The sequence below is a fragment of the Podarcis tiliguerta genome (assembly GCF_965153285.1).
Source record: "Podarcis tiliguerta genome assembly, chromosome: 13".
NCBI classification, from domain to species: domain Eukaryota; kingdom Metazoa; phylum Chordata; class Lepidosauria; order Squamata; family Lacertidae; genus Podarcis; species Podarcis tiliguerta.
In genome coordinates, this window is record NC_139546.1 from 605,977 (window position 1) to 628,867 (window position 22,891).

General features: G+C 50.1%; 2 protein-coding genes across 13 annotated transcripts in view; one reads left to right on the top strand and one right to left on the bottom strand.

The window, feature by feature from the left end:
• GIT2 (GIT ArfGAP 2) overlaps positions 1 to 12,318 on the top strand; it is a 46,700-nt gene extending 34,382 nt beyond the window's left edge. For 7 of the 9 annotated variants that reach the window (XM_083407272.1, XM_083407275.1, XM_083407274.1 and 4 more), the window contains 2 exons: positions 1,503 to 1,566; positions 9,533 to 12,318. In XM_083407272.1, coding sequence (XP_083263398.1) covers positions 1,503 to 1,566; positions 9,533 to 9,745 — 277 coding nt within the window. In that variant the 3' untranslated portion in view covers positions 9,746 to 12,318. Of the gene's footprint in view, positions 1 to 1,502; positions 1,970 to 7,893 lie in introns of all 9 variants that reach the window. The other 2 variants (XR_014503930.1, XR_014503931.1) reach the window with 2 other exon arrangements.
• TCHP (trichoplein keratin filament binding) lies at positions 10,699 to 22,704 on the bottom strand. Of its 4 annotated transcripts, XM_083407322.1 has the most exons (14): positions 22,571 to 22,704; positions 21,853 to 22,273; positions 20,768 to 20,988; positions 19,743 to 19,953; positions 18,951 to 19,007; positions 18,295 to 18,363; positions 17,988 to 18,161; positions 17,224 to 17,336; positions 16,555 to 16,621; positions 15,897 to 16,069; positions 15,259 to 15,340; positions 14,969 to 15,154; positions 13,595 to 13,738; positions 10,699 to 13,189 (listed from the first exon to the last, which is right to left on the bottom strand). In XM_083407322.1, the coding sequence occupies exons 3-14, from the start codon at positions 20,956 to 20,958 to the stop codon at positions 13,157 to 13,159; spliced, it is 1,500 nt and encodes a 499-aa protein (XP_083263448.1). In that variant the 5' UTR covers positions 20,959 to 20,988; positions 21,853 to 22,273; positions 22,571 to 22,704; the 3' UTR covers positions 10,699 to 13,156. The 4 variants fall into 4 exon arrangements, with proteins under 4 accessions (XP_083263448.1, XP_083263445.1, XP_083263447.1 ...); XM_083407319.1 differs by lacking the exons at positions 21,853 to 22,273; positions 22,571 to 22,704 and adding an exon at positions 22,349 to 22,470; XM_083407321.1 differs by lacking the exon at positions 22,571 to 22,704 and having other exon boundaries at positions 21,853 to 22,342.
• Between the last annotated feature and the right edge of the window lie 187 nt (positions 22,705 to 22,891).

A 22,891-nucleotide genomic window follows, 5' to 3' on the forward strand; every position in this document is an offset into this window, starting at 1 on the left:
AGAAGCCCCACAAGAGCTAAAGGAAAAGGTTGAGGCCCTGGCATTTGGTGATGGGACACCCCCTCCTCAACCATGGAGAAAGATGGCCTGGGAACAGGATGAGTGCTAAGAGGCAGGGAGTGGGAGGGTGCAAGGGAGCGGCTTCATCTTTGAGCTTTAGGAAGGTCCTGGCTGCTCTTGGAGCACAGCAGGAGCTCTGCTTGCTGAAATGGGCTTTTCATTTTCTTGTTCAGGTGAGGGACGTGTGTCCCTCCCACACACAGTTGAACTCCAACTCCCAGCATGGTCAGGGATGATGGGACCTATAGTCCAATGGCATCTAGAGGGCTGCACAAGTTGCTCAGCCCTCTTGTACATGTTAAACTGGAACTCACTGCCACAGGAGGCAGGGAGGGCCACTGGCTTGGATGGCTTTAAAAGGGCATTGGACAAATACAGGGAGGAGAATAAGGCTCTTAGCCGTGATGACTCTGCTCCCTGGATCCCATCACCATCCTCCTGGGGTCTGGCGGCAACTGTTTGGGCTCCACATCTGTCTCCACCTCTGGTGGGCTTTAGATGAGACCTTCCTTGCCTCAAGCAACTTTCCTGCATAATCGTCCATGACTGACCCAGCTCCCCATCTCACCTGTCTGTCTGCCTGCCTGTCTCTCTGTGGCTTGAGTTTGGGGAGGAGCATGGAGGTTGGGCATGCAGCTGGTAGCAAGGAGGTTTGTGTGTGTGTGTGTGTGTGTGTTGACTGGGGGACTAATGCACACATGGCTGGGCCACAACCCCTGGCTAACAGTTCTGCGCGCACCAGTTGGATTTCGTGGACTGTGTGGGTCTTGGCACTTCAGGCACACAGGCTCCAATCCCTGCTTGCCTGTAACTCCATCACGTCACTTTTTGGGGAGCAATTTTGTACACTATGACAAGCATTTTGCCCCCCTCCCCGCTGCCACCACTGCTGCCGTCACGGAGGAGAAGGCTGTTGATGCCTCCTCTCCACGATGGCTCTGCTCTGCCTCTACAGTTGGGGGAAGCAGTGCTTCTGAAACCCAGTTGCTGGAAACTGCAGGAGGGGAGAGGGCTCTGGGGCTTGGATCCAGCTTGCGGGTTTCCAACAGGCATCTCGTTGGCCCCTGTAAGTACAGAAAACTGGACTCGCTGGGCCCTTGGCTTGATCCAGCAGCCTCTTCTTAAGTTCTTAGGACCATTGCTCTCTGAGTTTGCATCTCCTCTGCTCTCTCCCAGCACAATGAGACTCTTTCCTATGAGACAACTTAAAGCTTTTCTTCTGGCTACTATTTTTATTTTAAAGTCTCCACATCAAGCATTTGGACTTCCCAGCTGTACTTCTTGTGTTGCCACTTGCCAAGGTGCATGAGGTGGGCCTGGATGTGTGAACACCCTTGTTTTTAATGGCTTTGCCTCTGCAGCAACTAATGTCACCTTTTGTGGCCCTGGGGGTGGGGGAACTTGCTTCCCTTAGAATGACCTGCCCCTCTCTCCCCTTGCAGCTACATCCCCTGCTCAGAAAGGATCCACGTGGCAGTGACGGAGATGGCTGCCCTCTTTCCAAAAGTGAGTAGCCCTGCAGAGGTCAGAGGGGGGCTCTGAATGCGGCAGGGACTCCCTTGTGGTGGCCAGCCTGTGGAAAGGACCAGAGGACTTATTTCATTTCACCTTTATCTCCAAGGAGCTCAAGGGAGCCTACATGGTTCTTCCCACTCCTCATTTAATCCCCACAACAGCTGTGTGAGGTAGGTTAGGCTGAGAGAGGCAGTGACTAGACCAAGGTCACACCCCGTGAGCTTCCTGCCCAAGTGGGGATTTGAACCCTGGCCTCTCTGAGGTCTTAGCCCGGCACTCTAACCAGGACACCCCGCTGGCTCTCTTGGGAGTGGTCTTAGGCCAGACACACCAGGGGTCCCTCTAGCTCGCCACTGCTGTCTCCATGGATGGGTGGCAGATCTGTAGGGTTGTTGTTTTTTTGTAATCATTTTTATTAAGTTTTACAACAAGTACAAAATGACAAAAGCAAGAAAAAATAAAAAAACAAATCACAACGCAACAAAAATGAAGAAACACAATAACACACAAACACAAAACAGCAAAAAACCCCACAGAAAATAAAAATAAAAAATAAAAACAATTTTTATCCTCATTATATTCTTGGCATTAACTTATTTCTGCGACCTCCCCAGACCTCCCTTCCCTGTATTCCACATCATATATTCTATCAGCAAATTCCTTCCCTCTGTCTTGATATAATTTTGTCATAATTTTAATATCTTAATATAACTGTATTTCCTTATATCTTAAAATATTAGTTCTTTTTTATTCTTTAAACTTTTTACTAATAACCTTTAACATTCGATCTGGTGTCATCATACATTCATTATCTTACAGTGTTTCTGTAGATAGTCTTTGAACTTTCTCCAATCTTCCTTCACCGTCTCTTCTCCCTGGTCTCTGATTCTGCCAGTCATCTCTGCCAATTCCATATAGTCCATGACTTTCATCTGCCATTCTTCCAGCGTGGGTAGCTCCTGTGTCTTCCAATACTGTGCGATGAGTATTCTTGCTGCTGTTGTAGCATACATAAAAAATGTCCTATCCTTCTTATGCACCTGTTGGCTGACCATGCCCAGGAGAAAGGCCTCTGGTTTGTTCAGGAAGGTATATTTAAATACCTTTTTCATTTCATTATAGATCATCTCCCAGAATGCCTTAATCTTTGGGCACGTCCACCAAAGGTGAAAGAATGTACCTTCAGTTTCATTACATTTCCAACATTTATTATGGGGCAGGTGATAGATTTTTGCAAGCTTGACTGGTGTTATGTACCACCTGTAAATCATTTTCATTAAATTCTCTTTTAAGGCATTACATGCCGTAAACTTCATACCTGTGGTCCATAACTGTTCCCAGTCAGCCATCATAATGTTATGTCCAACATCTTGTGCCCATTTAATCATAGCAGATTTCACCGTTTCATCTTGAGTATTCCATTTCAGCAACAAGTTATACATTCTTGACAAATTCTTAACTTTAGGTTCTAACAACTCTGTTTCTAATTTTGATTTTTCCACCTGGAAACCTCCTTTTTTGTCCAAATTATATGCCTCCATTATTTGATAATAATGGAGCCAATCTCTCTGTTTTTCAATTTTTCAAAACTCTGCAATTTTAAACTATCTCCCTCTTGCTCCAGAATCTCCCAATACTTCGGCCATTTGGCCTCCATATTGAGTTTTTTCAATGCCTTCACTTCCATTGGTGACAACATCTTGGGGTCTTATTTTCTAACAAGTCCTTGTATCTTATCCAAACATTAAACAATGCTTTCCTGATAATGTGATTCTTAAAGGCTCTATGAACTTTAACCTTGTCATACCACAAATATGCATGCCAACCAAATACATTGTTAAAACCTTCCAAATCCAAAACATCAGTATTTTCAAGAAGCATCCATTCTTTCAGCCAGCAAAATGCGACTGATTCATAATAGAGCTTAAGGTCTGGCAGGGCAAATCCACCTATTTCTTTAGCATCTGTTAATATCTTAAATTTTATTCGAGGTTTCTTGCCCTGCCAGACAAATCTAGAGATATCTCTCTGCCACTTCTTGAAACAATCCATTTTGTCCACAATTTGCAATGTTTGAAACAAAAACAGCATCCTTGGCAAAACATTCATCTTTATAACAGCAATTCGGCCTAACAGTGATAATTTCAAATTTGACCATATTTCTAAATCCTTTTTCACTTCAGACCAACATTTTTCATAGTTATCCTTAAATAAGTTCACATTCTTAGCAGTCATATTAACCCCTAAATATTTCACTTTCTTAACCAGTGTCAATTCTGTCTCCTTCTGGAACTTATCTCTCTTGATCTCAGTTAAATTCTTGTCTAGAACCTTAGTTTTCATCTTATTCAGCTTAAAACCTGCTACCTGTCCAAATTCTTGAATTAGTCCGTTATTTTGTAATTCAGCATTAATTTATTTTCTTGGGAAATTTTTTGCAGTCCATTCGTTTTCAGAAATTTGTCAGTATCCATTTCTTTCTGCTTCTGTGTATATAATTGTTTAAAATACCTCTGTAAACACTTTCTAATTTCCACTGGATTCTGTATAGACTTTCCTTCCACTTCCAAGTTCGTAATGGTATTAAGTTTTTGTCTTTTTTTCATTTGCCAAGCCAACAGTTTCCCACATTTATTTGCCGATTCAAATGTCTTTTGTCTCATCTGTTTGATCTTCCATTCTATTTCCTGATTCATCATTTTCATGTATTGTACTTGATATAACTTTATCTCTTTCAAAATCTCCTGGGACTCTGGTTTCACCCTCAATTTCTTCTCTCTTTCCTTTATTTTTTCCAAAATTTTATCTTTTTTCTCGTTTTGCATTCTTTTCTTAATTGCATTCTGTTGTATCAAAAAACCTCTCATGACCGCTTTACTTGCATCCCAGATTACTCTTTTTTCCACAGTGGTATTCAAATTTATCTCAAAATAGTCTCTCAAAGTTTTTTGGGCCTTCTTAGTAAATTCTTCATTCCTGAACAAAGTATCATTCATCCTCCATCTAAAAGAACCAGTTGGCATCAGTTTCATTTCCATCTTTACAGCATTGTGGTCGGAGCATGTTTTAGGGCAAATTTCCACTTTACTAATCTTCGTAGCCAGTCCTCTAGTTACCCAGATTTGGTCAATTCTTGTCCATGTCATTTTAGCCTCGGAGAAAAAAGTTCCCTCTCTTCCCAAGAGATTTTTCGTTCTCCAAATATCAACTAAGTCCATATTTTCAGTCATATCAAAGAAGGTTTTTGGTAATCTTCCATCCTTAGTGACTGTCTGTCTTTGTGCCTTATCCATATTTGTAGACACTACACCATTCATGTCTCCCATCAAAATCTCATGTAACTTCTTAAACAATTCCGATTTTCCTTCATTTGGTGCATAAACCCCTATTATCAGAAATTTTTCTCCTTGCGTTTGAATTTCAATTGCTACAAATCTTCCATGATCATCTTTGAATATAAATTTTGGTGATAGACTCTCCTTTGCGTAGCGGACCACTCCTCTTTTTTTTACTTTATCCGATGAAATGAATTCTTGGCCTAATCTTTTATTATTCAATAACTCCCTGTGTAACCTTGTCACATGTGTTTCTTGTAAACAAATCAAGTCCAAATGCTCTTTTTTCAATAAATGAAATACTCTCTGCCTTTTCTCAGGGCTGTTCAGTCCATTCACATTCCAGCTCAAAACCTGCAGCGCCATCGTGTGGTTACTTTTGTGCCCCCCGACTGCCCCCAGAGCTTGCTCCTCTTCTGTCGGTGGTGGTGTTGGCACGTTCACTGGGGGGTCCAATCCAAAAGATAATGTCGATATGTCCAATGTTCCCCTATTTCAGGGGTCTGCAACCTGCGGCTCCGGAGCCGCATGTGGCTCTTTTACACCTTTGCCGCCGCTCCGGGGCAGATACTAGCGAGGGGAGGAGGTGCATTGTGCGCCCCGACACTCCTTACGGTGGCGGGCACTGTACTGGCTGTGACGTTGCATGGGGGCGGTGCGTGCGTTAGTCACGCACTGTCCCGACGTCACCTTCCTGCCCACTACATTGTAAGGGGCATGTACGCTGGTCACTGCATTGAAAGGGGGCATTTTTTGTATTTTTTGTTTATTGAATGTGGAAAATAAAATATCATTTAAAAAAAAGAAAAGAAAGGGGGCATGTACGCTGGTCACTGTTTTGAAGGGGAGTGAAGAACACACACACAAAAAAAAGGTAACTTGTTAATTTAACATTTATTTCTATGAGGAGGAGTAATTCTGAGGGATCAAACAAAGAAATTTTAAAAAGTGACAAAAAAGTTATTTTTATAATGACGAGTTTTGCGCTCCCAGTTTTTTTTTTCCTTCGGAAACGGGTCCAAGTGGCTCTTTTTGTCTTAAAGGTTGCAGACCCCTGCCCTATTTGATGATCTTCTCCCCAATGCTCTTTGCTTTGATCCTTTATCTGGTGATCTTCTGTCCAATGCTGTTGGCTCTTTTCCAATTCCCTTCTGTAGGTCTTATTCGTATTTAAACAGAAACTTTATCTTCTCTTCTGTTGATCTTATTTTTATTTTCCTTCCTTTGAAACTGAAGGATAAGCCTTGAGGAAATTCCCACCTGAAAATAATTTTGTTCGTTCTCAGCAAAGCAACCAAATCTACAAAGTTAGACCTAAGGTCTAAAAGATGTTTGGGAATATCTTTAAATATTTCCACTCTTGATTGATGTATTATCAAAGTCTTCTCGTAGTGCCAGCCCAAAATGTTATCTCTTCTTTAGATCGGAGGGTAATCAAACAGTCTCTTATTCTATTCTTTTCCTTCTTCCCTCCTCTTCCCAGTCTGAAGGCCCTCACAATTCTAAACTCCTCTTTTTCCAAATCCAAATCCCAATGAGCTGCAAATTCCTCCGTAAGATAGTCTATCAGAGAGTCTTTTTCTAGTTCAGGTACAGCTCTGATCCTCAAGTTTGTCTGTTTTTCCTTGAACTCAATCATAGAAAGCGCCAACTTATGGTCCTCAAGTTGCTTCTCAAGGTCTGAGACTCTCTCTGTTTCCAGCTGGGTTACCTTCGCTTCCACAGCAACAACCTTTTCTTTAACTTCCTCTGCAATCTGTTGAGTTGAATTGGACTCCTGAATCAATTTCTCAATAGCTTCTGTATTAAAATTAACTGTTTGTCCCAAACTATTTATACTTTGTGTATTCTGGTTTATGCTTTGTGTGTTCTGTCCAATTTTTTATTCATTTGTTCCAAAGAGTCATTTATTTTGCTCAGGGCAAGTGCCAGGGCCTCTTCTGTAATCATCCCTTTTGGTTTAGGATGTGTTGATACAGCCACAGGTGAAGCAGAAGGGCCAGGAAGACCAGATGTAGAACGTCTTTGCCAAGACTTCCCAGACCTTGTTGTTTTGTCTTGGATTGGCAGATCTATTTTTTCTTTCCTATCTGCCATAACACTTATGCCCTTCAAGGTCAAATCCCACAGTCCCAGAGTCTTATCTTTGGAATTGGAAAATTCCAATCCCTGTAGCAATTTCAAAGTCCTCCTCTAGAGGGAAATAGTTACTGTTTATATTATGTTAGTCCAAAGTATCACCTTTTTCCCCTTTTCTTTTTAAACCACAATTGCACAAATATATTTAGTATTAAATCTCAGCTACTGTTACTCATTTTCTTTCACTCCTTTTAGTCCCTTTTAACTCAGAAGAGGGTAATTGAAACAATGTATCACACTTGTTCTCTGTCAAAGAGCAAATCTCACAGTTCATGCAGAGCTCTGAAGTACAACAGTCTTAATGGCAGCCCGTTCCCAGGTTGTGCGCGATGGAAATTCTGCTTCTTTCCCTCACTTTTTGCAGGGAGATATTGTCCAAAAACTCCCCCCCCTTCTCCTGCTTCCAGGGGGGGGGTTACACTATTTTTAATGCTGGAAATTAGATGTTTAAAATACGTCCTCCGAGGTTTTAGCTTGAGCCAATTTGCTTCCAACTTTTTACAAAGGAGGAAGGCGGACTTCCTGTTTTGAGCCTCCCCCCATTCGTTGCCAAATTCAACTTTTAAAACCCCAAATTCTTCACTTTACTCACGGGTAGTTGCTTTTAGATCCAATTGACAACAGGAATAAGTCAGCGCTTCTCCGGCAACAGCTGTGCGTCTTCACTCCGTGAAAGAAGAAATAAGCTCGAAGCACCGCGCCACTCACCCCACTTCGCTCCAGAGCCCCAGTATCGGTTTCCCCGCGAGTAGGGGAGGTGCTCTTGGTGCCCGCCGAATCCCACGTTCCCAGGCTTCCTCCGCCTGGGATTTTTTGGGGGTCCCCGCCTTAGCCGCGGCGGCAGGACCCGATTCTCACGGAGCGGGTTCCTCTCAATCAGAGGAACTCCGCCATTGCCGATGGCGCTAACCCGGAAGTCTTAGTTATGTAAATCATCTTAATGTCCAGAGACTGGTAACATCTAACCAGATCTAAAGAGAAAGGGAATTCTGACACAATCATATTGTATACAGAGATGTAAAACCTTATGCCATAAATTCCACTGCTCACACCTGAATCTCTGGCTGAGCGACACAGCGAGAAATAATCCAGGTTTGCCCACACTGAGTGAATAGTCAAAGGACAAGAAGGAGAGTCTGACTAAACAGCAGGAAAAGTTATCTGACAGTAAGGGAGTCTCTCAGAAGGTGGTGGGCTCCCTTTCACTGGAGGTTTTCAAACAAAGGTTGTATGGCTGCCTGTCAGGGATTCTTTAGCTGTGATTCCTGCATTGCAGTGGGTTGGACCAGATGACCCCTGGGGGTCCCTTCCAGTGCTACAGTTCTGATTCTAGGACACTGGAGCGAGTCTCAGCTCCCTGGATGAAGCCTTTCTCCAGGCCTAACCGTAAATCCTCTTAGGTCAGCGGTGGCGAATCTATGGCTTGCGTGCCAGAGTGGGCACGCGGAGCCCTCACTGCTGGCACACATGCCACCAGCCCATCTGCGCTGTTGTTTTGTTGTTTTTTCCCCGTATGTGTTCCCGCTCCTCCCCATGCTACTGCGTGCATCCACTGCTTAAACCCGGAACTTTTCTTTTTCTTTTTTGCTGGTAGCCGGCGATTGTGTTCGGCGATTGGTCTGTTTTTCAATTGGCTACAGCAGTGGCTGTTTCTGATTGGACATAACAGTGTTCGTTATTTGACCCTTGTGATTTTTTTTCTGCACTTTTTCTGGTGCTGGGTGGTAGTTCCCAGCTCCCCCCTCCAAGCCAGGCCTCGCCCATTCCCTTCTGCCCCCCCCCTCCAATCCTCCGCAGGCTCCTCATCTCCCTTGGGCTTAACCTGCCTGGGCTAGGAGGGCACCTGTGCCCGCCACCTACCTGCGTGCCTGGCCCAACCTAGTCTCACCCCTTTGCCGTTGCCGGAGGGAAGGAGGGAGGAAGATGGGGAAGACCACACCGGGATCGCGGGCAGGTAGCAGGCAGGCAGGCAGGCACGGCTGTTGGGCTGGCTGGCTGGGGTGGGAGCTCTCCCTCTCCTTCTCCCTCTCCTCCTGTCCACTGCTCACCTGGCCCCAGGGCTGCTCCGTCCTCCCCATCGCATCAGCCTGAGAAAGAGCCAGCCAGTTAGCCGGGGAGCGCATCTGGTGGGAGGGGGGAAGACGGAGGGAGATGGCGAGAACCATGGCAATTTTTCTGTTCTGTCTCTCCCCCAGAAAGCTCAAAAACTTTGGGCACTTTGCAATAAATAAGTGGGTTTTGGTTTGCAGTTTGGGCACTTGGTCTCTAAAAGGTTCGCCACCACTGTCTTAGGTGCACACAACGGAAGCAACTGCTGATACATTTTTGCAGTGGAAAGAAAATATTTGGTCCTTTAACCTATCGTCCTCTCTGCATGCTCCTTTAGCCCCCTGCCTCTGATGTTCATGCAGAAGTGCTGCTCTAGCCGGGTGGTGCCTGCCCCCCGTGTCATGCTTTCCCCCCTTTTCCTCTGTCCTCCCCAGAAGCCCAAGTCTGAGCTGGTGCGCACCTCTCTGCGGCTGCTGACCTCCAGTGCCTTCCGACTGCATTCCGAGTGCACAAAGGCCCTTCCGCCAGAGTCCTGCCCCCTGGCCGACATCCAGCTGGTCACCCAGCAGGTCATTCAGTGCGCCTATGACATCGCCAAAGCTGCCAAGCAGCTGGTCACCATCACAACCAAGGAGAACACCAACTGAGGCCGCCGTGTCCTCCCACCTCCGCAGCAGGCCTCCTGCAAAGGGTCGGCTTGGAAGCTGAACATTTTCATGTTTTTTACAGGAATATTTAAGGTGGTGCATTACTTCTTTTTTAAAAAGGAATCTCAGTATTAAAGGGGTTTTGCATGTTTCCCCCCCTCAAAAGCCCCCCCCCCGAATTAATGTAACCCACTGCCTTATTTTATGCCTGTATTGCCAGTGTAAAGAGGGTGTCAGTGTATGGAACGTCATGAGCCAATCTTCGCATCAACCGCTCTCACAGGGATGTGTGTGTGTATCTGGGGCAGGGAGTGGCGGGGAGGGTCGCACTCTGCACCATTTGTGAACTGAAATGCACATATCAGGATACATGGCACATATCCCCAAGTCTTGTTATGCAGCTGTTTGACACACCTGAACCACTATGTTGCACTTACCACTAACCTCTGAAGAGCGGGGGTAGGTAAGGACACCCCCCCCAACATGATCCCTGCCAATCAGTCCCCACCCCTTGCAAAATACCAGGCCATCAAAGGCTTGCTACAAAATGGTAGGACTAGCCTCCCGACCCCTTTAATATTTTAGTCTCCTGGGACTCTGCTTTCCATGGTGGAAGCAGATGGGAGTGTCTCAGATTTTTTTGGCCCCAGTTCATATGGATCTTTGAGAAAGTGCTTTTCATGACATAACTGCACCACAAAGCTTTCCTAGGGCAGAAAATGATTTTTTGCTTGTCCTGTTTCTGCTCACCCACCCCCACTCCTCCTTTGGAGTATCTGCATTCCTGGGAGGATGGCTTGCTGGTGGTGGCTGTGCCGGGAGCGGTGCACTGCAGGGAGTGTCTAGTTGCAGGTGGGACTGAAGGTCCATCTTGGGTGGCAAAGGTACAGTGGAAACCTGCCTGGATTTGGGGAGGAGTGAGAGACTGATTGTCTTGTGTTTTTTGGGTGGGCGGGGTGGGGGGAAGAGAACTGCTGGTGTTGAGAGCTGGGCTTGGTGTCCTGTCCCACTTGAGCCCCGACAACCTTGCTTCTTGAGAGCCACTGTGCCTGTGTTCACCAAGGCGGCAGGGCAGGGTGACATTAAGAAAGGGGGCAGCTGTGCAGGGTGGCTAAGAAAGCCTCTGCTTTGCTGTTGGGTGTCCAAGTGGTCCAGTGGATGCCATGGTTTGCAGACAAGATGCCGTGAAGCAGAGTGGCCCAGCCGGGGTGTATGTGTAGAGAGAGGAAGCAGCTGGGGGGGGGGTGTAGAGAGAGGAAGGTGGACCCTGTTCCAGAGGCTGAATGCGTCTGCTGGTGAAAGGATCATAGTAATTCCTGTTAGGTTGGCAATTTGGCTGGTGCTTCATGGAACGAAACAGGTACCATTGATGGTCATGCATGAGAGAGGTTCCTACACTAGAGCACATTGGTTGCACGGAAGCCCTGCTGCCATCGCTAGGCCTTGAGGGAGTGGTGACCGGTTTGTCTTGTTGGGTTTGGTGGGTCTTAAATGGCCCTCTATGGCGAGAACTAGGTCTGGGTCAGGAGCCTCTCTCCCCCCTTATGCCCAGTTGCCCAGTCTGATCCTCAGTGCTTCAGAACATCCTTTGTGCCACTTGAGGGGAGTCTTCCCTGGGGAAGGCGGTTCAGGGGGCAAGTCTGCATTGTGTGTGTCTGGGGGAGAGATTTCTGGGATGGTCCCAACAGCATGCAGCATGCTGTGGAGTGATTTCTGGCAGGGGCCCTTTAACAAACAGCTGATTTTGTCCAGCGACAGCCCCACCCCCTCCTTTCATCTTGGTGTGTCTGGGCCACCCCACTAGTAAAGGGTTCCGATGAATCCGGAGAAATTCTTATGAATTCTGCTGAATGGAGAAACAGTCTTGGGCTACAGCCGGCCTGTGAGAGTTTGGTGCTCAATGTGGAAAACCCAAAGGACAGCCTGTGGGCACATCATGCCCAATTCTGTGCACACCTGTCTCATAACAAGCAAGAGCTGTGTGCAAGGATGCCTTGTGGTGCTCTGGGTTCATCTCCCACTCATTCCACTGCAGCCTTCCACCCCAGCAGGACAAGACCCACTTAGCTCCTCTTCTCTTAAGAGTCTGGCCAAAATGTACGCACAAAACCGAGAGTGTCTCGGGTCTGGGGAAATAGGAAGCTTGAGGCTGGCTGAGCCTGAGCAAGCAAGTCAACCTTCCTCCTGCCCTGCCTAGTGCTCCCACCGGCAGGCTCTGCCACGGCCCGTGAAGTTGCCAGCTCACTGCAGGGTACTGCTTCTGTACAAGGCAGAGGAGACGATCTGCCCACCTGCATGCCACTCATAGGAAATGGGCAGACAGGCTGTCTGCTCCAGGGATGCTTGGCTGGCGGTGGAGAGGTTTCTGGGTTTAGAAGCAGCAGTCCAACTTGAGGGGTGTGTGAGAGTGTGTGTGTGTTTTACCCTGTTGGTATTTATACATTAAAAGAAACCAAACCAAGTGCCATAATAATGTTGGATGCTGATGTTACCTTGTAATTAACTACCTTTTTAAAAAGTATTGTACTATTTTTGGGTTTAAAGAAACAAACAAACAAAAAAGGTAGAACAGGTATCTTGCTTTTTCTATTCTTGTCTCCTGGTTTTGTCTTCTTGCAAACAGTGTTGACTGGCATGAAATGTTGGCTGAGCATAGCTGTCAACTTTTCCCTTTTCTTGCGAGGAATCCTATTCGGAATAAGGGAATTTCCCTTAAAAAGGGAAACATTGACAGCTATGTGGCTGAGACCGATTTGGATGTCTTTGCCCTTGTTGGGCCTGTGGGCCCATTGCAGGTAGAGAAACTGTTTTGGGCAGCAAGCGCGCACTCCTCCCTGCCAGGAAGTCGGCTCAGGAAAGGGAAAGCACCTGACCGCTGGGTTCTAGGTCCTTCTCTCTCACGGACAAAGCAAAGGAGCAACACCAGCTTGCAGTAAGAGAGTTAAAAAGCTTTATTGAGCCTTTTGACATCCCTGTCAGAGCCTGAATGGGAAGTGCTTGGAGCCTCCCACCCTCTTCTTCCTTGCACTGCTTTGCCAAAAGCAATAATAGGTAGCTGCTGCTTCCACATCCAAGTTTGGCGAAGGTGAAGGCTTGCAAGGACAGCGTGTGGTTGAGCTGCTGCCTGCTGGCTGAGTCTGTCCACCACCATCCCATATCTCCCCCAAGTGCCTTGAAGGATCAGCAATCCCCACCTGCAGAGCCTCTTAGAGCCACAGCTGTACCTGCCCTCCAGGAAGGGCTAAAGCCTTCAGCAGGAGAGGGCTGCTGTGCAAGGGGGGTGGGGGGCTGGAACCCCCCAGCCTCTCTCCTTTTTAATCTATACAAATACTCCCACAGCAACCAGGAAGCGGCTCCCACATTGAGGATTTTAATCTACTGAAACTGGAAAGCAAGCCCCCTCTCGCTTCTTTAGGTCCAGGCTGCTTTGGGATAGCTGTAGCTCTGGAAAAGAACAGAGAAGGAGAAATGCTTTCAGTTCTTGCAGGTAACACTTTTCCTTCAACCCCTGGCAGATCCCTGAATGAAACTGCTGGGATGGGAGGCAGCTGCATGTGTAAATAAGAGGTGGTGAAGGCTGCCTTGTTGTGCCCCAAATACGTTGGTCCAGGCACAAAACCCCAAACAGTTTGGAAATGCCTGACTCCCTTGTCCAGGACCCATGTGGTAGGAGGCCAGACAGAGAGGCTGGCTGCTCCCCCATATAGAGGGCTTGGCTCATCCACAAGAGGCATTTCAGAAACACCCGGGGGACAGAATCACTCTTCTCTTGCCCACAGGATGGGGAAATTCCCTGTTGACTGGCATGAGGCACCAGTTCTGATAGGCTGCTGCCTCCGCCCCCCTCACCTTGTTGCGATAGCCGAGCTCCATCATGCGCCTGGCGGCCAGTTGCTCCAGCTCCGCGTTGCGCTGCTCCTGCTGCTTGGCCTCAGCTGCTTCCTCCCACTGGCACTGCAGCTCCTCCTGCTCCTGCCGATGCCGCTCCGTGAGCTGAAAAATCAATAGGTAAAGGAGAGGGAGAAACCCAGCAAGGTGGGTACATCGTCACAGCCCACGTGAACTATTAGAGCTCACACAGTTAGCAGTCCTCTCTGGACAGCCCACCCACCCTCCTGCTTCCCCCTGTGAGCCTGTGCCTTCAAAGTCCCTCTTCTTAAGCACAGCTCGCCTTGAACTCTGAGCATCATTTTGTCATCACCTGCTGCATGAGGTCCTGTGCCCCCAGCCCTTGATCAGTCCTTCACTTCTCGCTCCCGTCTCTGCCTGACTATTTCCCTTTTGTGTGGAAAAACAGTCCCATTCCTGACTGGGGAGAGGAACCACAAAGCAGAATGATGAAGCAGACCATCTTGTAGCTGACGGGAGGATAACTGCCCTGTATTGTCTAGACTTTGGGGAAACCCACCCAGACACCAAAGGTCTGGACCCCTCCTGCTTTTGGTTTTTGATGGCAGAAAGTGAGGAGGAATTAAAGAACCTTTTAATGAGGGTGAAAGAAGAGAGCGCAAAACATGGTCTGAAGCTCAACATCAAAAAAGCAAAGATCATGTCCACTGGGCCCATCACCTGGCAAATAGAAGGGAAAGAAATGGAGGCAGTGAGAGATTTTACTTTCTTGGGCTCCATCATCACTGCAGATGGTGACAGCAGTCACGAAATTAAAAGACGCCTGATTCTTGGGAGAAAAGCAATGACAAACCTAGACAGCATCTTAAAAAGCATAAAGCTGTGGTTTTCCCAGTAATGATGTATGGAAGTGAGAGCTGGACCATAAAGAAGGCTGATCACTGAAGAATGGATGCTTTTGAATTCTGGTGCTGGAGGAGACTCTTGAGAGTCCCATGGACTGCAAAAAGATCAAACCTATCCATTCTGAAGGAAATCAGCCCTGAGTGCTCACTGGAAGGACAGATCTTGAAGTTGAGGCTCCAGTACTTTGTCCACCTCATGAGAAGAGAAGACTCCCTGGAAAAGACCCTGATGTTGGGAAAGATGGAGGGCACAAGGAGAAGGGGAAGGCAGAGGACGAGATGGTGGGACAGTGTTCTCGAAGCTACCAGCATGAGTTTGACCAAGCTGAGGGAAGCCAGGACCAAGCAGTGGAAGACAGGAGGGCCTGGCGTGCTCTGGTCCATGGGGTCACAAAGAGTCGAACACGACTAAACGACTAAACAACAAAGTCCTACAGGGGCTGCCAGCTGGCTCCTGAGCAAGACCTACCTGCGCTTCCAACTCCCGCCTGCGCTCAGTTTTCAGTGCAGCCTCCTTTTCCTTCTCCCTGTGCGTCAGCTGCTTGGCCACTTCAAGCTCCTGGATCAGCTGCTCCCGGGACTTCACCGATTCCTGCTGCGCCTGCCTGTTCCTCTCCATCCTCTCTTGGATCTGGCGCTCCCTCTCCGCCAGGACCTGTTTCAACCAAGAGATGAGAGGGAGGGAGAAGCCCAGGCTCCTGTCCCTGCTGCGCAGGCAACCTGCCTTGATTCTTTCTGCCCCAGGTGCAGAGAGCTCACCTCAGCCATGAGTCTGTCCCGGGCCTTGCGCTCCTTCTCCCACTCTTGTTCTCGCTTCTCCCACACTTGCTTGGCTTCCTCCCTTTGGTGGGGTGGAAGAGAAAGGAGGGAGTGACTTTGAGTGCCATAGAGGTATCATGGAGGACAATGGCCTTTCTCTCTACAAGTAGGGGACCCCTCAGCTGCTTTGAGAACTGAAGAGCACTGACCCAAAGAAATCATAGAACTACAGTGTTAGGAGGGATCCCAAGGGTCATCTAGTCCAACCCCCAGCAATGCAGGAATCACAGTTACGAGATTCTTCCAAGCTCATCACAGATCCCCTGCCAGATCCTAGGAGCCCTCTCCACCCACAAATGGACCACTGGGTATGCTGGCTGGAGCTGATGCAGAACCTGGAGGGTACTAGGTGGAGCGGGGGGGGGGGGGGGAGGCTGGGCTGGCGGCTGCTCTTCTCCAGCTGTCTCCCCACCACCGCAACCACAACAGCTAAGCCACTTTTGCAGGGTGAGGTTTGTCAGCTACAGGGAAGCAATTGCTCCTCTTCCCAGCAGCCTTTGCTTCAGCCACACCGCCGAAGGGAACGCTGGCAGCAGCTTGCTCCACAGCCCGCCCTCCATCCCGTTCTCCCACCTCACCTGAAGACGGTCTCCAGCTCTGCCTCCCGTGCTTTTTCCAGCTGGAGCTGCTCCTCAATGACCTCCTTCATCCAGGCCACGACAGCCACCGCTTGCTCCCGCTGGGCAGACTTCAGGCGCTGGTCCTCGTCCTCCTGTTCCATCAGTGCCAGGAGGATCTGCCTGTCCTTCTCCTGCAGGGCAGACCAGGAGAAGCTTCCGTGGGCCAGCAGAGCTCCAGGGCCTCAAGCCAACAAGAGCCCTTCCCAGTCCCTTGGAGTCAGAGCTGCTGGGGACAGAGCCCAGGACCGTCTGTGTGCAAAGGCGTTCTCTGGCATGGAGGCCCAGCCACTTCCTTAAGGCAGGGCCAAGGTGGCTAGAAGAGATGGGAGGTGGCAAAGGCCTAGCAAACCAAAGAGGATGATCAGGCTGCCAACAGTAGAACAGCCGCCAAAAAAGCAGGAATACCACAGGGGAGGCGTCTCCAGCATTGTTGGCTTTACAAAAAATGTTGAGATTTGGCAGCAGGCTGTGATGCAATCAAGGCAAGTGCCACTGACCATGGGCAGGGTGCAGCTCCTTGTACTCCAGAACTGAAGGGGTATGGGACAGCCATCTTACCAGCCTTCAGCTGTGCTCTGGGCCTGAAGCACAAAGCATTCCAGTGGCACCAACTTACCAGCTCCTCCTGGATCCACTGGGCCCGCCTCTTCAGTTGGGCTTGATACTGGTGCCTCAGAAAGCGCCTGAGAAGAGAGAAGAGGAGAGCCAGACTTTGTAATTCACAGGAAGAGCCAGAGAAAACAAGCAGGGGGGCTTCAGAACTGCCCCAGCTTGTTAAGTTCTCAAGTGCAGCTAAAAGTACATTTCAGCTACACAAAAATGTAAACAGCACCCCTGAGCATGTGCAAACTGCCTCACTTTCATCACAAGTAAAGGCACCCACAGGGTCACTTTTGGCAAGGTGGAAGTTGCAGCTGCCTAATATATCTTGTTTGAGAAATTAAGTACTGGCGCTGACCCATCCCCCAGCCACGGATAGGAACCCTGCACCCCTAAGCCTAATTTCAAGCAGGTGTCCTGGGAGGAAGATACAGTGGGAATGAGGGGAAAGAAGGAATGAGATGCAAGGGGGGTGTCCCTCACTTGTGGCTCTGGCACTGCCAGGAATCCACCCAACAGATTTCTCCTCAGCCAAATAAAGGTTCCCCCATTCCTGCCCTCCTCTCTCACCACCACCACCTCCCAAATCCTTACTTAGCTAGGGAGGGAACTAAATAGCAGCTCTCAGGGCAGCCAGGTGCCCTCTGTCAACCCCCTCATGCCCTCTGCTTTCCAACAGCCGTACCCAAGTTCAGTCTTCTTCCTCTCCTGCTCCTGGCACTTCCGCTTGGCCTCCAGGGCTTCCAGCTCCCAGTGCTGCCTGAGCAGGTTCTCCTCTTCCCTCTTCAGCTTTGTGGCCTGAGAAGAATGACCCAGAATCCTTCATCTCCAGGCTCACCTCCCTTTCCCAGCAGGAAAGCGGGGGTTGGGGGGTGGGGGACAGAAGCTGCTAGGGAAAGGAGGGGCTGGAGCTGCCCCTGCAGCAGAGGCTGCACACTCAGCATCCCAGATGCACATGACCAGGAGCTGCTCAGCTCTTGCACCTCCTTGCCGCTTGCCCCCACAAGAGCCAACCAATTGCGGGCATGTGCAGCCGGGCACCCAACACTCCTCCTGGCAGGGCACATCTTCCTCAGCTCCAAAAGCCCTAGAGCAGCCACGTGGAAGCGTGGGTTGCACTGACACCCAAAGCTGGGTCGATTTATAACAAATACCTTCAGTTCATAGCCCCCAAAGGCCACGTGGGGCCTGCCCCTAAATCCCACATGGTGGTCACATATGGGAAGAAGCAGAAGAGGGAGAGAGGCTTGGTTCAGGGATCTGCACCTGCACCAAAGAGTTACTGTCTCTCTTCCCCCAGCCAGCCCCCCCCCCCCCCATCTCATCTCTGCCTTTTCTGCCAGGGGACTGCCACAAAGAGAAGCAAGACAAGACAGATGGCGGGTGGGGGGTGGCGACTGGCGCTTGCAATCCTCCACCATCCCCTCAATGCCAGGCCCCAGCATGTACCTCCACCTCCCGCAGCTGCAGCTCCTTCATCTGCTGCCGCAGGAACTCTGCCTGCTTCCTTTCTTCCTGCTTCCGCCTCTCCTCCTCCTCCTTCATCCTCTCCAGGGCTTCGCTCCGGGCTGCCTCGTATTTGTTTTCTGCACAGATCTTCTCTTCCCGCTCAGTGGCTTCTCGCTGGATTGGGGTCAAATGGAAGCGTGAGCATCCTGTCCACCTGCTGCCTTCTCATGCTGAAGGAGCAGGGAGAAGGGGAGACACGGGGCACCAGGCCCAGGAAGCCTGCAAAGAGGCACACTGTGGCTCCTACCTGTTGCTTCTGAGTCAGCTGATCTCCCCAGGCCTCCACCACGTGATCCTTGTGCAGTTTGGACCCAACCTGGTGGGAAGGGACAGAAAGCAGGAGCTCAGCTGTCTCAATGAACTCCTACCCGTCCCCCATCCTTTGAGCTGCAGAACTTGCTTTAGAGGGGAGCAACAGCATTGCTTCCCATCCCACGGTTTGAGCTGGAGGAAAAGGGCAGGAGCATCCTGATACAAAGAAGCAGGGAGCCAGGGTTGGCCTTGGCACCCAGCATCCTTGGGCAGGATACAGGACACACTGCCGACACCTGCCCTGCTGCCACCTTTTTATCAGAAAGGTTTCCCAGCCAAATATTCCCATCAGCACAAAGCAGCAAGAGTCTGGTGACAATGCTCATACCCCACAAAGCCCCAGAGTGACCCAACACCAGGGGGCTCAACCCAGCCATGTTGCTCAGAGTGCCGCTGGTGCCCCCCTTGCCAGGAAGCCTACCAGGGCCTGAGGAAAGGCACTCTGCCTTGGAGCTGGTCCAGCCTGGATCCTGCCCCAAGAGGAGACTGTCCTACTCCATCCCCCTGACAGAGCTGCATTCTGTTCTAATGCACACACACCCCAGGATTCCTTGGGGCAAAATGATGCTGGATTGTGCCCTTGTCTCTCACCTCTCGGAGCTTAGCGCTGTTGTTCTTCCAGCACTCGTACAGACAATCCTCTGCAATCTGTTAAAAAAGCAGAAATCAGAATCCCTCATGCAGGCAGCACCAGAGCCTCACCCGCTTGCCAGTTTACTTCTGTTCTCAGACAGAACAGTACACAACAGTACAGGAATGTAAGCATGGATATCATGTTACATCAGCAATGGGAAATGAAATTGCTGACACCGCTTGGGGATGCGCCTGCAGTGGCAGAAGAATGCTGCGGGGATGCTGGGAAAGGAAGCCTTTGGCAAGACCTGGAAGCATCACTAGGCAACATGACGGTGGCTTTGACCACCAAAGCTGCTGCAAGTCAAGCTTTGGCTCCTGCAGGTGCCTCTGGGAAGCCTGCAAACGCAGCAGCACTTATGGACCATGGGGCACTCACAAAGTAGACCTATAGAGGAACCAGACTTGCCAGCAGATACACAGCCTTCTCTTCCTCATCCTGGGAAATTCTTACACTCAGCTGGTGTGTGCCCCACCCCCACACCCCCCAGATGGTTTAGAAGAGCAGACCAACATTTCCCATGGCAGAGATCGCCTCCTGACAATTCTCTCAGCCCTCCCAGTGCTTCTGTGAATGCTTCTGAATGTCGTCCTATGAGGAAGAGCCCTTAAGACTCTCTTTTAAGACCCTGACAAAGGATGTATCTCTCTCTTGTAACCGAAGGAAAGTTGCAGCGGGTTGGACTAGATGACCCTTGGGACCCCTTCCAACTCTGATTCTATGAGAAATAGTCTTCCTTTCAGACTGACTTGTTTTCTCCGCTCCTCTCTGGCTGACTTCAGCTCGTCATTTCTCCGCCTCTTTTCACTCAGGTCTGCATCCTTGTTCAGCTGCAGCTCCTGCAGCTCTGCTGCCAGCATCTCACGCTCCTCAAAGAGCAGCTTCTGGAGTTGCCTGCGTCTCTGCTCCAGGCTGAGACACTTCTCTTCCTTAAGCTTCTCACGGTGATAGGCGGTCATGCTAGCAAAGGTTTTAAAAAAGAAAAGCGAAGATGAAAATGGTAATATTCTGCTGGTCCCAACTTTGATCCCTTTTTCAAGTTTAGCTTCTAAAAACAGCCCTGACTTCCCTAACCTTCTTTAAGGATGTCCTATTCTCTTTACTGGGACGCGGGTGGCGCTGCGGGTTAAACCACAGAGCCTAGGACTTGCCAATCAGAAGGTTGGCAGTTTGAATCACCGCGACGGGGTGAGTCCTCGTTGCTCAGTCCCTGCTCCTGCCAACCTAGCAGTTCAAAAGCACATCAAAGTGCAAGTAGATAAATAGGTACCGCTCCAGCAGGAAGGTGAACGGCGTTTCCGTACACTGCTCTGGTTCGCCAGAAGCAGCTTAGTCATGCTGTATGCCGGCTCCCTCGGCCAATAAAGCGAGATGAGCGCCACAACCCCAGAGCCGGCAACGACTGGACCTAATGGTCAGGGGTCCCTTTACCTTTATTCTCTTTGTTGTGGCACACAACACTGATGCTGGCGCTCCCAGTTTGCTGCAAGCTTGCAGAGAGCGGTCCTTTCTTTCCTGAAGAAGTGTAAAAAGTCTGACCCTCTCTCAGATTCTAGTGCTTGTTTACACTTCAGCTATTTTACTTGCATTTCAGCTGCCGGGGACAGCTAACAGGGCTGTGGAGGAGGGGGCAGGGCCTTTGCCAGTGCTGCTCTTTCCCTTTCTTGTGTTTGGACAGAGTTAACAGCAAATGCAGCCAAAAATTCTACCCAGGCATTATTCAAGTTGCTGCTTCTCCCCACCCTGCTATGGGTCCCCACTGCCCTAGCCTTGCCTTTGCTTGTAGGAGTGGCGTGAACTCCACTGGGCCTGCTTTGAGCTGTAGACCCCAGACTGTTGAAAATAGCGGCTGTTCAGCTCCCACAGTTTCCGGAAACGGGCTTCTTGCTCACGGTGGTGCACAATCTGCTGCTCAAGGGCTCTGCTGCGGTTGCTCCAAAACGAAGGGATTGTAGGCAACGCCATCTGGGCAACTCTGGATTAAACACCTCGTTTCTGAAGGACATGAGAAGTATTAGTTTTAACAGGTGCATGAACCATCAGCCCACCGAGCTCCACTCCCCATGCAGGCCAGCCAGCCCCAGCCCCCAGGCACTCGGCATTCCATGGCTCAGAGCCTCCCCAACACACAATCTGCAACACAGACCTGGAAGAGATGGAGAGGAGTGTGTTTTCCCAGCTGCCTAGATATATTACGGCTGCAATGTTTAGTCCATTCTGTCACTTAGATCAACTAAAAAATTGGATCAAATATAGGAAGTATCTGTTGGTTGATTGGGTAGCAGAATATTTTAAAAGTTATTCACATAAGTAAGTGGGAGCTGCAAGGAGTTTACTGCCGGCCTGCCAGGCCACTCTGCGCCAGGGGCCTGCTGTCCTGGGACTGGAGGACAGATGGGCAGCCCACTCTGGCCTTTGCCACTGGGGAGCAGCACCTGCTGCCTCTCAGGGAGGGTGGCTGGGAGATGCATGACTATTAAAAGGGGTTAGGCAAACGCATGGCAGGTAGAGCTAGCAGTAGCTACTATACCTGTGCACCACTGCCAGAGATGGCAGGCCTCTTAGCGAGAGGCGCTGAGGCTCACAAGCAGGGAGAGTGCTGGGGCACTCGTGTCCAGCTTGCAGGCATCTGACTCCGGTGAAAACTGAATTTTGCAACGGGGGGACCTTGCATCTGATCCACCTTCAGGACTCGACTCGGAAGGGGGCAGAGGAACCAACTGGTGCCATCCATCAACTGATGGGCTGCATTGTGCACTTTGCCCTCAGCTATATTTTGATCCTGCAGGCAGGAACTACCTTGTCTGCACTGCAGCTAGAAGACTTAAAGTGCTTTACGCGTGTTAATTGTGTGCGTACCAAGCATCGTCCTAGGACCTGCGACAGCCTCCCTATTGCCTCGCCCCAGAAGAAAAAAGCCCTTTTCGAAATGGCAATGCTCTGACGCGCGAGCGCACCAGGAAAGAGCACGCCGCGGTTTTCGCAGGCTCCTCAGCGCCTGACGGGCCCGGGAAAGGCCATGAAGCCCCCGGGATGTGGGGCGGGGGGGGCGGGGGGGCGCCGCTGCTGCTGCCTCCCGGCCCAGCCTGCCTCGCATCCGCCCCTCGAGATCCCTGGATAAAAAAGGGGGAAGGAAATGCAGATATGATCCATTAAGTCCTCAGTCTGGGGGCCCTCGCCGCGAAAGAGCCTCCGACGTCACACAGTCGACGCCGTGACGTCAAAAGGCGAACCGTTTTCACAGCGACGCGACGCGCTTCTATGCGCAACACGGCGGAAGCTGTTAAAAGAAAAGGTAAATCCTGTATTTAAATATGTAAGAACCACAGGGCGATAGCCAACTACCGCCACCCACCTGGAGCCCCGGACGACACGCCGCCGCCGCCTCCGCGACTCCTAACGACCGAGCTCCTTCCGGTGCCGCCAAGCGGCTCCATGGCAACACTTCCGGGCCGGGCTACGGGGGCCGCCGAGGGACACGCCTCCTCCGAGCGCTCCGCGATTCCCGTTCCGCCTTTCGAGACGGACGGGAGCTGTCGAACCGCCGCAGAGATACGAGAGAAGTTGAGAGAAGCACCTTGCTTCGCACGCGAGTCACCTCCGGGTCCCCGTCCGAGACTCCTCCTTGCGAAGTCTGCGCTCGTTTCTTTGACCAGGTCAGCTGAGGCTGGTGGAGGTTGTAGTCCATCTACTGAAGGCATTCAAAGACCTTAAACCAGGGTTGCCCAACCTTGTGACGCCAACTGCTGGTGGACTACAACTCCCATCATCCCTAGCTTCCAGTACCAGTGGTCGGGGTGATGGGAATTGTAGTCCAAAAACAGCAGGCGAGGCGACCCAAGTTTGGGCAACCCCCTTTGAAACAGTCCTGGGCTTCGCCCAAAGAATCCTGGGAACT

Coding starts and splice junctions, on each gene's coding strand:
- TCHP (XM_083407322.1), bottom strand. CDS start 20,958: ATGGCGTTGCCTACAATCCCTTCGTTTTGGAGCAACCGCAGCAGAGCC. Junction 17,337..17,987: donor TGCAGCTGCGGGAGGTGGAG/GTACATGCTGGG, acceptor CATTCTTCTCAG/GCCACAAAGCTGAAGAGGGA. Junction 16,622..17,223: donor AGGAAGAAGACTGAACTTGG/GTACGGCTGTTG, acceptor CTCTCTTCTCAG/GCGCTTTCTGAGGCACCAGT.